Genomic DNA, 15986 nt, shown 5'->3' with positions numbered 1-15986 from the left:
GAGCGGGTGGGATGGGGAAGAAAGAAGCTCTCTCACCTGTAGCCAAGGCCCATGTGCTGCATAGGGGTGCTCTTCTGTAGCAAAGGCTCCTTCTACTCCTGTCGATACAAACGTGATCGCCGTGTCCCCTGTAATACTTTTATACGTAAAGTGCCGTCCGTGTAGCAGCCTGCCCCTGGAGAGCACAACGTTCACACATGAACAGAGAGGTCAGGAACCCAGACATGCACCCGCGGCCTCACAAGAGCTCTCGGGGCTTCACCCGGCAGCGTAAGGACTCGTTTTGTACAAACACATGAATGACTTGCCTTGTCCCTCTTGATGGGCTGGGAGTCCCTGCTAGAGGCCTGGATGTCCTCCCACCCGCTTAATACCAAGACCTCACTTCAGAATCGCAATCCTTCTAGTCCAGGAAGACCGAGCAGGACTATAATAGGATCTCAAATCACCATGGTGGTTGTGGACAGAGTTACGACGTGGGACTTCCACCTCCCTCTGCCCAGGGACTGAATCCAGAACCCACGGCACAAAACCTTGCCGTCAGCTTCACGAGCTGACCCCAAATTCGACGTGAGCTGGCTGATGTCACAGTAACCCGCTGCCTGTCACTTGCCACGATTAAGGTGCGTCAGTGAACTCATGTCCAAAAAGACATTCACTAGGAGAGAGACATGTGCTCCTCTCAAACAACAAAGGCTTATTTCTACAATGCTTTCCATGTGGGGATTTCAAGTTATGACCCAGGCATTTGTGTTCCCAGCGTCTATCAGATGCTTTATGCCCATTTTATAAAGGAGGGCATGAAGGCTGAGTTTATGTGACTTCCACTTATGTCAAGTTCGGTAGCCGAATTCTGTGAGTGGTCACAAATTGCCACTCCCTATATCCACGCCACCCCCCTCGGCCTTCGGGGAACATTTACTGGGTCAGACCCCAGGTCCATCTTCCCCAGTCTCCTGTGTCGCATAGTGGCAGAAAATGGAGGCTGGAAGGGAGGGTGAACTGGGTCCGACCAGGGTTATTGCTCTCTCCCTTGCAGCCTCCAGCATTAAAGGAGGAAGTTCTGATTCAGAGACTGTCCCCTTATCTCCCATACTTAATAGCTACGGATGCCCCTTTCCTCCAAGAGCCTGTCCAATCCCTTTCTGAATCTGGCTGAACTGTGAACTTCCATATTTCGTGGCACTGCGTTTACAGGTATACAAGTGACAGAGTGTCTGCCCGTACAAAACACGCCAAATGTTTGCGTACAAATGTGCAAGATAACATCCACGAAGGGCCCTTCATCTGATCGCACGGCTAACTGCCTGAGTCTGATCAGAGAAACTCTCCTCTTCAACCCTCAAAATAAACGGTGGAAAACCAGGAGAGTAAGGAACGACCTTAGCAGGAGGAACACGTGCAAAGTGCCATCTGCTTCCAGCATTTTTAGCGAAGTGTTGCAGCTCTGGCCTTTACCAATCTAGCTGTGATGGTCTGGGCGAAGGAAGGACAAGGAAGGAAGTGGCTTCTCTCACCTTAGACAGAGTGGAATCAGTGCCCCGGACTCCTGGTTGAACTTCAGGTGCACGCTCTCGAGCTGCCTCGTGCGGATGAGCTCATGGGGAATGATAGCTGCTGAGCTCTCGCTTTCTAAGCTATCCTTACGGCTCCTAAAAGAAGGAACAAAGGGCACATGGTTAGGACCTGAGCCCCAAATGTTTGCTGGTAGTAGTATGGATGCTGTGGGGAAGAAAAAGGGACATTTCAGCTGTTATCTACAACAGCTGCGTGACAGCTGCCTAATGCCTGAAGAGCCCATCTAGTTTATAGCCACCCTTGTCTCTGTTAGAGGTGTGGCTCACACACACCACGGATCCCAGCATCCAAGGCTTTGCCCTGATCCAGCGATCAAGGACTGAAATTGGAGAATGCAACAGAGCCCCCAGAAACACAGGAAACAGTTTCATAAGGGAAAAGAGCAAAACTACACACGCTGTAAGGAAGAGCCCTCTGGCCGAGGCACAGCCCATGTGGGTCTTCTCTGATCTGGCCTCTACTTTCTGGGATCCTTTAAGGAAGGAGTGAGGCTAGGTGGAAAGGCTCTACGCTGTCCCGTTTAATTTGTTGCAGATCTATTGGCTTGGAGACCGATAGCAAAAGGAGCTCCCAGAGCCTCTGTATTTCTTTTCCTTCAACCCAGGGCTTGCAAGTACTCGGCTTTCTACTGGCATCAGGAGCAATATTCGGAGTACGAAATCCACGCACGATTCACAGAATACCGGCCGACCGCTTTCCCTCTCAAGTCGAGCTGCGCTCAAACAACGCAGTCTTTATATTTTACGAACTCGGTAGGTTCCACACGGCCATGTCCTGATTAAAGGTTGCATTGTTACACGATTATGAACGTCCCAAGACAGCATCCTCTGTGTCATCGGGCAGGGATCTCTCTAAATGCTGGACCATAAACTTCAAAACACTTTATATGTTCAAAGGGCAGAGCTGTAACTCCTTCTTAGATGGCAGAGCATATAGAGAAAAGACATGATCTCTGGTGCAACAAGTTGACAGTTTATAGGGAACAAAACAAGATTAGATTAGGCAGAAAGCGCTGGATGATTCAGAGAGGGCAGTTCAGGGAACAACAGCTTGGAAGGGGCGAGACGGGCAGAGCGCCATCAGCTGCAATGCAGTCACAAGAGACAGGGCTTACATCTTCTCTCATCTGGCAATTATTCTCCATTTAACAGAAGCAACACCTCGCTGTGGTCTGATCTATGCTACAGGGTCACCTGTAGCTGGGCAAGGGGAAGGAGACGAAAGGAAAAAGGCTGGCTACAGCACTCGTCCCCTGACAGATAAAACATAGATCCTGCTGGCAGGACAAACCAAACCACTCACTGCTACCAAATCCTGACACGGTTCAGCTAAACCCTGGCTCGAGCCCTTCTGCAGGGACAGATGGAGCCGTGTTTCAGCTGCGCTGAGCGAACTGTGATGGAACAACTCTACACCTGCCGCCGATTTGATTTTCGGAGCATCTCATTGCAGTTAACCTGGGCCCCGACTTGCCTCTTGCCCCCAGCTCCACTCCACGCAAAGACTCTGGCCTGCGTGTGGTGGTGCTTTCAACTCAGGTTCAGCTAAAACCCTTGAGACTTTCACTTGGACTGGTCACCTGCCTGCTTTGCAGCGAGGATTCAGGTTATGCCATTCAGGTTATGTTTGTAGTCCTCCAATACCTTGCCACAATCCCCCCGCATGTGCAGACCACAATTCACCAGTGAAGAACGAGGGCAGCCCAAAGGACCATGGGCTAGGCGACCCACATTGCCAGTGCTGCATGAGCAAAAGCAAAGGGAGGACACAGGAACTCAAGCATGGCTTTGCTGCGTAGCTGTTCACAACAGAGGGAGGTTCAATTTGGGTGCCAGGCATCTGGGTTCACTCTGAAGTGAAGGCCTGGCCATCTCCGTAGCCTAGCTGGCACCCGCGGCTGTGTTTAAACTGGTTCGGCAAACACATTTTACAGCTCTGTGTAGGTGGGGCCCGAAAACAGTGGAACGGGGCAGACTGCGAAGAAAGCCTTTGCAGTGCGACTACCTGAGAAGTGCATGGTTGATTAATGATCAATTGACCTTAAGCTCAGCTTTGCCTGAGCTTCCTTATCAGATCTTATATACACATTAAGCTGTGGGAAAGTCAGTCTGTCATCTAATGCTTCCAATTATTCATTACCAACCCCTCCGCCCCCAACAGGGTGTCAGCCATTAGACACATGCTTTTAGTGCACTTTATCAACTGTTGAGAGCAGTTACAGAGTTTATGTACATTGGACCGTATCTGGAGTTATTCAGCACTTTTGTTAATAAAGACAAGAGGCTGGGCCCTTCCCCTGCCTCCGGAGGGCCTGGTGCACTCGGTAAAACCCCTAACGCTGCATCTAATAGAGTCAGTGAATTTAAATTTAGAAAGGACAGGCGTTTATGGAACAGAATTGCATACGCCGGTGGTCCTCCATCTCCTTTAGACTCCAGGGCCCCCTCGCTAGACTCGAGGCACCTCTCCGGAAAATGCCAGCTCTTTGCTTTCACTTGTTTTTTGACTGCAGAGAAATGAGAGAGCAATTCTTCTGCCGCAAAGAATCGGAAAGCCCGTGACAACGTCCTGCCCTCTCAACACGCTAGATTCCTGTTTGAAATCTCTAGGTTTATCTTGCAGAGCATGTGTTGGCGTTCGCACACACTCAACAGCGCTAGCATTGCTTCGGCGCCCTGGTTGAGAATCACTGCCACTCAGCTTGCCGCAGACTTGGACTATCAACTCACTGGGACCGGGGCTTGGTTTTGTGGTCGGTTTGTTTTCAACCACGCTGGTCTGCACAATGGGATCCTTCCATGCGCCCGTGAGCAAGTTCCCTAACACTGCAACGGGTACGATCAACGAAGGCACAGGGGCTTATGGATTCAATAGAGATCATCACAAGCTGGACCATAAGATCTGGGAGGCTGGGGCTGGGTTTTTTGGTTTTAAACACGCTGGTCTGAGCAATGCCTGGTGCAACAGAGCTGTGATCCCTGAATGCAGCCTCCAGTTGCTCTAATCAGGATGATGATAACATGCTGAAGGGTAGGGGTGGGCTTTTTAATTCAAACTAAAATCTCCTGTTTCAAACCGGCACGGCACAAACAGCCTTTAAGAGAAGGTGTTGACTAATGTGTAACTTCTGAAGGGAACCATTGGGTTTTCCAGATCTTAAATAATTAAGACTTAATATTAATGAGTAACCAGCCTCTCTCTCTTGCAAAAGGTGGAAATGTGAGGCAAATCTCTGGTTAGCTCTGAAAGGACACCAAGTTGTTACCAATTCCTTCAGTTAAACCCTCCCCCAAAATAGTCACAACCCCTGGGTTTGTTGTTTAATGTGGGTGGTGTCCCTGTGATCCGCGCTCTGCGGTGGACCGGTGAAACTGGGGTAGTGAAATCCCAAGTCAGATCCTGTCTGTCCCATAACCTTGTGAATGGGAGAGGTAGTTGGCCGTGTTAGTCTGATGTCAGGCATAAGGTAGGAGAGAGATGCACCGTATAGACTAACAGAATCAGAGATATGCAACTTTTCGGCATCTGATGAAGCAAGCTTCTGCTCACGGAAACTTATGCATCTCTGACTCAGCTTGTCTATAAGGTGCAGCATTACCCTGCCTTTTTTCTAAACAGAGTATGTGATGTGGGTTGCTCCAGATGGGGCCCACCCACCACACAGCTACCGCAGGCCAGTAAACAGCTTGGCACGCCACCATGATCGGGCTGCGATTGGCTATATCCATGTCAGCCCCAACCATGCACCTGGAGCAGACTTGGCTGGTCCCTCCTCTAAAGCAAGGGACCTGAGGATGCGGTCACAAGTGTGGATGCTGCCATCGCTCTGTGTCCGAGTGGCTGGAGTGCTGCGGTATCCCAGGATAGCTGTGATAGGATAGACAGAAGTAAGAGATCACTGCCCAGATTTTCTCAGCGCGCTCCAATACACATAAGAGCCTGGGTGGAGACACGCCGCAGGGACTAGCTGAGTGCTGCTGCGCTGCTGACACCACTCAATTGTTTGTCGTAGCTGGCTCAGATGCAGCCAGGGTGGGATGTTCAAGACTCAAAGTCCTCCTACATGAAGGCTAGACATGTTTCTTTTCGCAATGGCATAGCTGCACCAAGTGCCAACAGCGAAAGCACTCGGGGATGTGTCTGAATACCTGAAGCTCACCTAAGATGGCACGTACCCACCTGGAGCATCTGCAGCGCTGTGCTACATCGCAGTGGAGGTGAGGGTCTCAGCTACTTGGTGTTCAGACGGTTCTGGAAGAAGGATGAACCAACACCCTCCTAAATAGCCCATGAACTGGGACAGGAAGAGTCTCACTCTTAAAACACAGCGTTAGCCATTAGAATACCTGGGTTCTGCTCCCAAACCTCTGCCAAGAACTCACTTGTCCCTTTCCAACCCTACGCTGTTTTCCAGGCTCTGATGTAAAATCCTCATGGACATGAGACTTGGGTAGTTTTTGCTTTGGGGAAGCTAGGAGGCACAGGCCCCAGGTGGTGGCAGCAGCAGTGGCAACAAGGCCCACCACCACGACAGAGGAAAAGGCTGCTTGCACTTCACCTCTGCTAGGCTTTTCCCTTGAGATATGTAACCTGAAGGTGGAAAACTCACCTTTTCCCCCAAGACGACGGTGCCTGGAATTTGCTTTAAACATTGCCTCGGCTTTTCCTTGTATGAAGTGGATCTCCTTCCCTCCCTTCCTTGAGGAGGGGGTTCTTTTGTGGTATCTTTTACTGGACCAACTGTATAGCCGGGAGAGATGTTAGACAGGTTTTAGGGCCCGCGCTGCCCTTCCTCAGGGCTGGGAGAGAAGCAGACATAGCTTGAGCTAGATAGGGGACAGAACAAAGTCAAGTCTATTACTTCAGAAGCAAATACTTTTATTGCATCTGTTGTTTAGCTTGAGCTGTGTTTGCTTCTCTCTTGGACCTGCGGAAGGGCACTATCCAGCTTCTCTCCCAACTATATAGTTGTTCTGATAAAAGATATCACCAAAAAAACCCCTCCTCTCGCATACCTTTCCTGGACCATCACAGCTGTAAGACTCCTCCAGGCCTGCAAGGACTAAGGACAATGATTACAGAGCGCTCCACGAAGCTAGGACAGAAGGTGCTAAGGGAAGGCTGAGAACAGGATCCAACTTTTGGGTTAGGGAACATGTAACAAGGCACAGGACTCTGTGAGAAACATTAACATTCTTTCAGTAGGAGTGGAAATCCTCATCCTGGCCCAGAGGAAGGGTGATGGCCCAGACGAGGGGGTGCTGGAATTGCTGGGGCGTTATTAATGAAAAGCTCATGTTGTAGCTTTCCCTGCCATACACAGCTTGTGAGAAGCAAAAGGACAATTTGCAAAAACTCTGGTTTCTCTCACTAACATCTCTGGCTTCACGATCACCATCTCCCTGTAACCATTTGCTCCCCCCGCAACCCATCACCAAATAAATCAGCAGCAAAGGCCAGCGTTGTTGTATTTGTTGACTAAAGATCAAACTGCCTATCATATAAACTGCTGCAAACTTGGTCTATTCCAGATTGAATACTTCATCCAACCCACACAAATAATTCATGTTTCTCTGCGTCCAGAAAAAACAAGTCAGCCAAAGCCAGGCGGCTCCGTTCGGAAAGGCAGCACCGTTCAAATGCAAGCAGCAGGCCGGAAATGCCCCACTTTGAGGACTGCACATCTAGCATTTTATGAAACTGGAGGGGAGTTGGGAAGATTAAAGCACATTTCCAACTGACTGGAGGCTGGTGGGAGGTGTCAATGTGGGCAGTTGTCAGATTAATTCTTTAGATGATTACATTCTTTTTTGTTTCTTTCAAGCTGTTTGTAGTTGGATCTGATGCCTCCTTGTTCTGGGCGAGTGTATTGCAGCAGTTACCAAGGTGACTTTAGCTGACTTTCAACTATTTTTTTTTCCCTCCCAGCTTCAGTTTCTATCAACAGCCTGAGCCTTGGGGGTTTTTCTTTTTGAAATCTTGTGAATGAAGATTAACAACAATACAGCTAGCCCAAGCCGGGGTGGATTTCTAAAGCTGGGATCCTGTAGGATGGGTGGCCAACCTTTTGCCCGTGGGTTAGGCACGGACTGTGGCCCCCACCAGCTTTCAAGAGAGAAAACAGGCCTGGGGGGGACTACAGGTCCCAGCATGCGATGCTCTACCGCGATCCGAGCAGCCGCACGCTGGAACCTGTAGTCTCCCGGGGCCCTCTCTCTGCATTACAGATGAAGGTGGCTGCAATCTGCTTCGTTTGATGCCAATTAAGCAGCAGCCCGCGGGGCTCCTGGAAAACCGCCAATGCAATCACTGGTTGCGCAAAGTTTGGACTTCCCTTCCTTATAAGACAAGTCATGTTTAGAGCAACATATTCTCAAGCTGTCCTGATGGCAGTTGTTTTATAGGTTTCGAGAGAAACCAGGCTGGTTAGGTCGCAGCAGCTCGCTTGCTTTTTAAAGATCCGACAGCATGATCTAGTGGGCAGACCGCTGAATTTGGACTCCACGTTTTACTCCCAGCTGACACGGATGTACAGCCAGACCTTGGGCAAGCCAATTTGGCTCTCTGGGCTCTCATTTCCCTCTTCAGCCTCTCTCAATCTCTACCTGCACTGGAAGCTGCTCAGAAAAAGATCGACTCACGCTGGCTATGCCTCTGCTGCACCACGTAGCTGATTTCTATCCTGACTGCCTCTATCTACCACCACGAGAAACCCCGGATCCTGGGATGGAGGTGCTTTCAGCCTGCGCGTGGAGGTTACAGCACTTGCTGTTTTAGGCTGGTAGTTGCCTTCTTCACAGTGAGGACAAAGGCAAAGGTTACTTGAGAGCCAATGACCCTCCAACGCCCTCCCCACAACTGTCCCCGTCCCCCACAAAGATGGCAATCCTACAGCACCAGAACAAAGAAGTATGGCCAGATGCACGCGGACAAGGGTAGAAACCCGGAGGCTGTGACGGCACTTGCTCCCACACCAGGCTACCCCCTGCAGACAACAGTCCCAGTTAACTGCAATGAAGATACACTTTGTGTGCATGTGTTTCTACAGGCCCTTGCACACAAGGGTCCTGAGAACATCAACCGTGTATAGGATAAGTGACAAGCACCTTTCTCCCACCTACAAACCCCCTTGGAAAGAGGTGTTATAGCTGTGCTAACCCTCTGCAGGAGCTAGATCCTCCTACACCTAGCCCTGGACCAGAATGGAGAGATCTCAGCAGTATTCCTGGTTCTGCCAGCGACTCCCTGTGGGATCCTCAGCACTGTGCAGCAGCCTGTAAAACGGAGACAACGCTCCCTTCCCACACAGGCGCGCCGTGAGGATTACAGCCATGTTGGCAGAGCCCTTATAGAGTCTCAAACGGACGGCGCCTCAGAGGAGGGAAACTTCTTAGATCGGTGACGGTGACAGGCAGTGCATTCCCAGGCATTCGCTAGGCACTCGACCTTCAACCTCATAACACACCCCTGAAGTGTATTAACTCACCCAAAAATGCACCTGCCTCTTGCCTGTTCAACATTCCTGACTTGGGCAAGTCTCCCACTGCACTCAACGGGAGTTTGCCTCAATAAGCAAGACTGGATTGGAGCCTTATTGCTTAATTATTGCAGAATCGGAAAGCGAAGCCAGAACTGGACTGTTTCAGAGAACTCGGCAAGGCTCCACCCTGCACAAATGTTTGGCAGTGGCTGCCGAAGACAAGAAAAGAGCGATGAAAATAACAGTCCCTCAAACGTGAACCAAGAGCAAGCAGTAAGTGACAGCCAGGATCACTCGGGGAAGCAAAGAGCCCAGTCGACGGTGCGTACCATCACTGCAAATCCTGTGCGCTGATACTATGGGAAAAGCTGCCTCAGAAGTACCTGAGATAGAGCTCATTAATTCACAGTGGTGAGTGGGAGCCCTGGCGAGAGTTACTAAATTTAATGAATTAGGAAATGCTTGAGCGAACTGCTTTTTCAGAGGTCACATCCAGTCCAGCCTCCTGCTCCAAGCAGGACCAGCCCCAACTACATCATCCCAGCCTAGGCTTTGTCTACCTAGGTCTTCAAAACGTCCACGGATGAAGAGTCCACCACCTCTCTGGGTATCCCATTCCAGTGCTTCACCACCCTCCTAGTGAGAGTTCTTCCTAATATCCAACCTAAACCTCCCTTGCTGCAACTTGAGCCCATTGCTCCTTGTCCTGCCATCTGCCCCCGCTGAGAACAGCTCAGCTCCACCCTCTTGCGAACCTCTCCATCCTCAAATAGCAGCCTTCAACTATTTGAAGGAAGCCATGAATCATGCTTAGAAGTGGGACAGAATTGTATTTTGTCAAAGGAACGCAGTGCCAAGAGGACACAATGAGCTCTTAAAACCTTCACTGGAACCCAGGGGCAGATCCCAGGGAATATGGGTGCGCCTTTCCAAAGAACTGGCACAGCGAGGAGGAGCCATTCTGGGCAAATGCAACCTCTGCTCATCCAGAAACTCGCATCAGCATCTCTGGATTTACAGTCTGCCCCTCGGGCTTGATTTCCTCAGTTCCCCCAGTGCAATGTTCACTGTCTTGCCTTTGGTGAAGGCAGGTGATCCTACAGTCTTGCCCCTGGAGAGCCATTTCAAAGGGGCAATCCAGGGTCACAGGCTGCACCAAGGTGCTTGCAGGTTGCACTGTCCAGCAGCCCACGCTTTGGCAACCCATGGTCTAGAGGAATGGGTGGGGGAAGAGAAGGACTAGCAGTTAGAAATGCCTATGTCCCAATCCTGGCTCCCACTGGAAATTGCGACAGCCTAGTTACCTGCAGCTTCCTTGTCTATGACCCCTGGCAGCCACTAACATTTAGCACACAATTAACATGTTCCTTGCACAATCAATCATAACATGCCACTCATTCAACCAATATATCACATGATAAAAACAGCAAACCAAACTCGTTCCACATTATACGTAGAACATCTTTGTGGCTGGTTGGTCTCGTGCTTTAATTTGAATGTGCAGCATGTTAGTTTAAAGGGCACCTGCGGATTCCAGCATGGAGCTGCTCCGCGGTGCTGACCTGCTCACCAGCCCATTTAAATCTCCCCATGAAAAGCCCAGGATTGCGGAGCAGCTCCCTAATCCCAGACTCTCCTCACACCAGCAAGCTGAAGGCACGTGCATGCAGCTAGGCTGTACATGCACCTTTTAAAGGTCTGGATGCACATGCAGCCCAGCATCAGGGATCTGCAACCTGGCACCAGGTTCCTCAAGCCCCAGCAGATGCGCAATGGGATCTGACGATTATTATCCCAGATCCCCAAAATCACATGCCTCTGCCCTGCCAGTTCTTGAGCATGTGGCACGGGAGGACAAGCAGTTTTGGGGATCCAAGATAAAAGTCTTCAGATCCTATCTCATGATTCAGTTAACATGTGCTGGTGGCCCAGAAGGTATGGAGTCTCCTCACCTTTCTCCCGGAGATGGTGTGAGGATTAATTGCTGGGCACTATTAATGTTTCCTGTCCCAGGATTTATGACATTGAGAAATTAAATAGTGCACAAAGCCAGACTTTCCCAAGTGTCCCTGATCTCTGACATCTGGAGCTGGAGCACTCCTCTCCAGCCCGTGAAGATATAAACAGTGACAGTGTTTAGTCTGAAGCTCTGGCCTTTTGCTGCAACAGCACTGCACCAACAGAAGTTAGCTGCATCTGGCAAATGGACAGGCTCCTTGTAGCTTAGACTGCAAACATCCTGGGCCAGGGGCCATGCCTTCTCGCCTGTCTGGAAAGCACCTCCCATGCTGTGGGTCCCATCAAACAAATACTGCAACACCACAAGGTACATAGCTATTCATATATGCCTCATTTTTCCAAGTAATTTTCCAGGGTATTATACTACTGATGGCTGAAATGATCAGTAGCTGAGTACTGTGTCCCAAACACCTGCCTTATTGATTCTCAATTGAATGAAACAATGAGACCCATAACAGGTTCCTGCAGATCCACTCCTGTTCCCTGGTTGTCTGTTCCATCTCACATCCCTCCTCCTGATCTTCAATGTAAGCAGCATATTTTAAGAGTCTACAAAAAACTACCTACATTCAATTCACTACTAATTTTTGAGGAACTTAATGACCCCCCTAGGCCAAGGCTTAAGGCTATTTTGGAGTGCTGGAAAAGAGCTAAATGATGAAAACTTTGACATCAAGGAAAAATGGATCCAGCAATGGAACACAACTGACATCATTAATGCGTTTCTCATCATGGACCCCACATCTAAACCCCCTCGCTTTGCTTCACCAAGGCAGAGCCGGACAACGATGAACAGCATTGGTACTGCACAAGGTACATGTAACTACCTGCTACATAAATTGAATTTTATGGAAGAGCCCAAGTGTGAGTGTGGTGAAACGCAAACTACAGCACACATTACGGAGGAACGTCCCATTTATCATTTGAATGGCTGCATCAAAGACCTGCACCAGGCTACTGATGATGCTTTGCCATGGATATCAGATCTAAAACAGTCACTCTAACCTCATCCTTTAGCGCCATTGCTTATAGGTTGTCTATAGATTGTTTATAGGTTGTTCTGTCATTCGGTTGCTGCAATCCATATGAAGAAATAAATCAAAATGGGTCTGTGTTTCACGAATTAACAGAGGAGCTGTTTTTTAATTTACTTTTCTAATTTAACGAGCACATGTGCCCTGAACTAACAATCACTTTGAGAAAGACGTGTGACACAGTTTTAAGCAGCTGAAGTGCTTTCCTTTACATCCTCAGGAAAAAAAAAAGAAAAGGAACAACCTGGTCTAGAGTAATGACTAGGAATAATTACTGCAGTGCTACAGCTGCCCTGAAGAGTTTAAACAAAAGTCATCCTTCTACTCAGTACTTTAGCTCAGGTTGTATCTGCTTCTTTCTCACACCGGAGGAAGGGCACTCTGTACCCAAAAGCTTGCCTGACATCTCTCACAACACTACAGCTGGTGCAATAAAAGATACTACCGACCTCCCACCTTCATCTCTCGCATTTTGCCTGGACCATCAGAGCTAGTTAACACTCCAACCTGACTGAAGGCATTAGAGAGAAAGCAGCTTTTTCCTTATGGAACTTTTTTAGGATTTAGGGACAAACTGACTAGTATTAAAGTCAGTGGGATTACTCATATGTTCCCAGTTAAATCAGTGGGATTACTCACATGTTCCCAGTTACGTACAAAGGGCTGCAGTGGCGCAGGTGCGAAGGCATATGGTTGACAGCCCAGAAGCGGCAAGATTGAGGCCACAGCAGAAGCGCTCGTGGCGGCCCTGTCAAATTCAACAAATCTGTGAATTCTGCTGAATACCTTGTCATAAGGGGACACGAAAGGAAAGGAAAGTTACGTGCGGGCTTTGTCGAAGGCTGCGCTGGGCACCCTAATGCCACCAGAGGTTTTCAGTCCAAGTGCTTCAATTGCAATGGCGCAAGGCTAGCAAAATTGGTAAGGAGTATATCCCTTCCCTATGGTTTTATGCACAGAAATAGCAGAAAACTAGAAGGTTGTCAGACCTTTTGAATGCACTGCCCGATTTAAACCTTGATGGAAGAGAGAGCGAGTGTGCACATGTGTGTGCAAGTGTGGGGCAGGGAGCTAATAGGAAGGGAAGTCAGTAATTGTGAGTCCTGAAAAATAAACAGCACATTCCTTTTACTACGCAGAGCCATTAGATTTGGTGTCGGATTTTAATATCCTACTGTCAGCTGGGTGCAAATTTTATGATCTAAAATTCTGTGGACTTCAGCAAGCAAAGTGGATGCGGAACAATTTGCCAGAGGAGACAGAGCGCTCGTGTCATATTGTTGAAGAGCCCCTGGTACAACAGAGATACTCACAAGTCTTTCAAAAAATATCACAGATTTGGTATTTTATGGCCTGGTATATACCGTGCGGGATATGATTACACCCGAGTCTGACTCCCATCACTGAGCACCTCATAAGCTTCATGATTTTAACTTCACAATATGCCTGGGAAGAAGGGCAATGCTGTTTTCCCCATTTTATAGTTTCTAACTGAGGCCAACAGGATACGAGATTTGCCTTAGATCACAATGGGTCTATGGCGGAGCAGGAGATGAAGCAGGTCCTCCCAGGTTCAAAGCTAGGGCCCTAGTGACAGAGACTTGACCCAAGAGTCACTAATCAGACCTATGAAGCAGCTGTACCTGTATCATACTTTGTGCCTTTCACATCCCGATCTTTGTCACTTAAGAGCCTTGCATGAAGAGTGAATAATTGGCCTTGTTCACACAGGCAAAGATGGAACCTATAATTTATTATCAGTGATCGCAATGGCAAACGTTGGCCTGAATCATGCTTGAGCTCTTTCTAACCTCCTCAGACTTCAGCAAGAGAAAGTTCAGGCAAAAATAAGGCTGTTTAGTGCTGCCTTATCCATGCTGGGAAAAAGTACTATGCTAGAGAAAGTGTTAACCAATAAACATGACTGCCCCACACTGCACATGCTGTACTAACTGCTTATTAGTTAAACTTTATTAAATGAACATGTTGGACAACTTGATGCACTGTCCCACTATGCACAACGCCCATCAGATATTGCTGTGCAACTGAGAGCATGGACAAACGTACATTTTAGCTGCTTCAAAAGAGTAGAGAGAAGGCAGGGAATGTGCAGCTGTTACTAACATCTAAGATGTCACAGAATTGTAGAAGATGAGGGTGTGAAGGGAACTCAGGAGGTCACATCCAGTCCGACCCCCTGCTCTAAGCAGGGCCATCCCCAACTACATCGTCCCAGCCAAGGCTTTGTTTAGCTGGGTCTTCAAATCATCCAAGGATGGAGAATGCACCACCTCTCTGGGCAGCCTGTCTCATTGCTTTACTATCCTTCTGGTGAGAAAGTTTTTCCTAATATCCAACCTCAACTTCCCTTGCTGCAGCTTGAGCCCATTGCTCCTTGTCTTGTCGTCTGCCCCCACTGGAGACCAGTCCAGCTCCATCCTCTTTGCAGCCCCCCTGCAGGGAGGTGAAGGCTGCTATTCAATCCCCCTCGGTCTTCTCTTCTGCTGACCTAATAAGCCCAGTTCCCTCAGCCCCTGAACCATTTTCGTTGCCCTCCGCTGGACTCGCTCCAATTTGTCCACATCCTTTCTGTAGTGGGGGGGCCCACAACTGGATAGAGATGTGGCCTCCCCATTGCCAAATGGAATCGCTTCCCTCCATCTGCCGGCAGTGCTCCTACCCGTGCCGCCCAGGATGTCATTAGCTTTCTTGGCAACAAGGGCACACTGCCGGCTTCTGTTCAGCTTCTTGTCCACTGTTACTCCCAGATCCCTCTCTGCAGACCTGCTGCTTAGCCAGTCGGTCCCCAGCCTGTACTGGTGCACTGGCTTATTCTGTCCTAAGTGCAGGACTTTGCGCTTCTCCTTACTGAACTTCATGCGATTTCTTTTAGTCTGATCCTCCAAGTTGTCGAGGTCTCTCCGAATCCTAGCCCTGCCCTCCAGCATATCTACTACTCCCCGCAGCTTGGTGTCATCTGCAAACTTGCTGAGGGTGCATCCAACCTCAGCGCTCACATGTCAACTGTTCCCTCGGTCTGATGCCACCTCAGATATTTCCAATGTCCCTAAAAAAATTTGCAGACGGGTTGTACCCTGCATGTAATTGCAGTAATAATTAGCAAGTGGTAGCGAGACACTCCTAAGCAACTGTATGGCACATAAGCACGCAGGTGTCTGATGCAAGAAGACACTTGACAAACCTGAGCCTTCCAAGAGGCAGATGTGATCCTCCTCGTTGAGAGTCAGGGCATCTTATTCTATATGTAGCCCTTCCCCACCCATGCCCAGTGGAGCCAATCTTCATGCAGTGAAATGTTTCTCAACTTACTACAAGTGGTCAGAATTAATATTAAGAAGGCAAAATATAAGAATATATTTAAAGTAATAAGGGCAGAAGGTAGGGCAGGGTGGCACCTTAGAGACTAACTGGTTCAGAGAGGCAAGAGCTTTCATAGGCAACAATCTACGTTGTTGGATGTTATGAATGATGCTAGCTCCCTACCTTCTGCCTGACTCGGCCCAGCTAACCACCTCAGTCTTTAAAGTGATGAAAACTCTCCAGTGGGTTTTTTTTGTTTGTTTTTAAGGGAGCAGAGCCCCACCTCTGCTTCATGCTAATATAAATATAGCCTCATCAGTCAGTATGGTGCATTGCAGGAGATGACACACTGACCCAAAATAGTTACAGCCAAAATCCAAGAAACATGGCTTGACACAAAAAGAAAGCGAGAAGCACAGGAGAGGGTTACAGCCCAGTCCTGGGAAAGGTTTTCTGAGCGATGTTTGAGTTGGGAGCGAAACGATACAGGAACAGCAGCAGCTCGCAGGAGGTAGAGGTGAAAGGAACTGTATGGACAGCTCTGGGCAGGGCAC

At 48.9% G+C, this 15986-nt stretch overlaps 1 protein-coding gene across 1 annotated transcript in view; it reads right to left on the bottom strand.

The window, feature by feature from the left end:
* The window catches only part of SUFU (SUFU negative regulator of hedgehog signaling), a gene marked incomplete at its 5' end in the record, with an annotated part of 112723 nt that overhangs the window by 18933 nt on the left and 77804 nt on the right, over positions 1-15986 (bottom strand). Inside the window, 2 exons of the mRNA XM_006021310.3 lie at positions 37-175; positions 1518-1652. Coding sequence (XP_006021372.1) covers positions 37-175; positions 1518-1652 — 274 coding nt within the window. The remainder of the gene's footprint in view (positions 1-36; positions 176-1517; positions 1653-15986) is intronic.

This window comes from Alligator sinensis, unplaced genomic scaffold, assembly GCF_000455745.1.
Source record: "Alligator sinensis unplaced genomic scaffold, ASM45574v1 scaffold61_1, whole genome shotgun sequence".
NCBI lineage: Eukaryota > Metazoa > Chordata > Crocodylia > Alligatoridae > Alligator > Alligator sinensis.
This window is presented reverse-complemented; position numbering and strand designations above follow the sequence as displayed.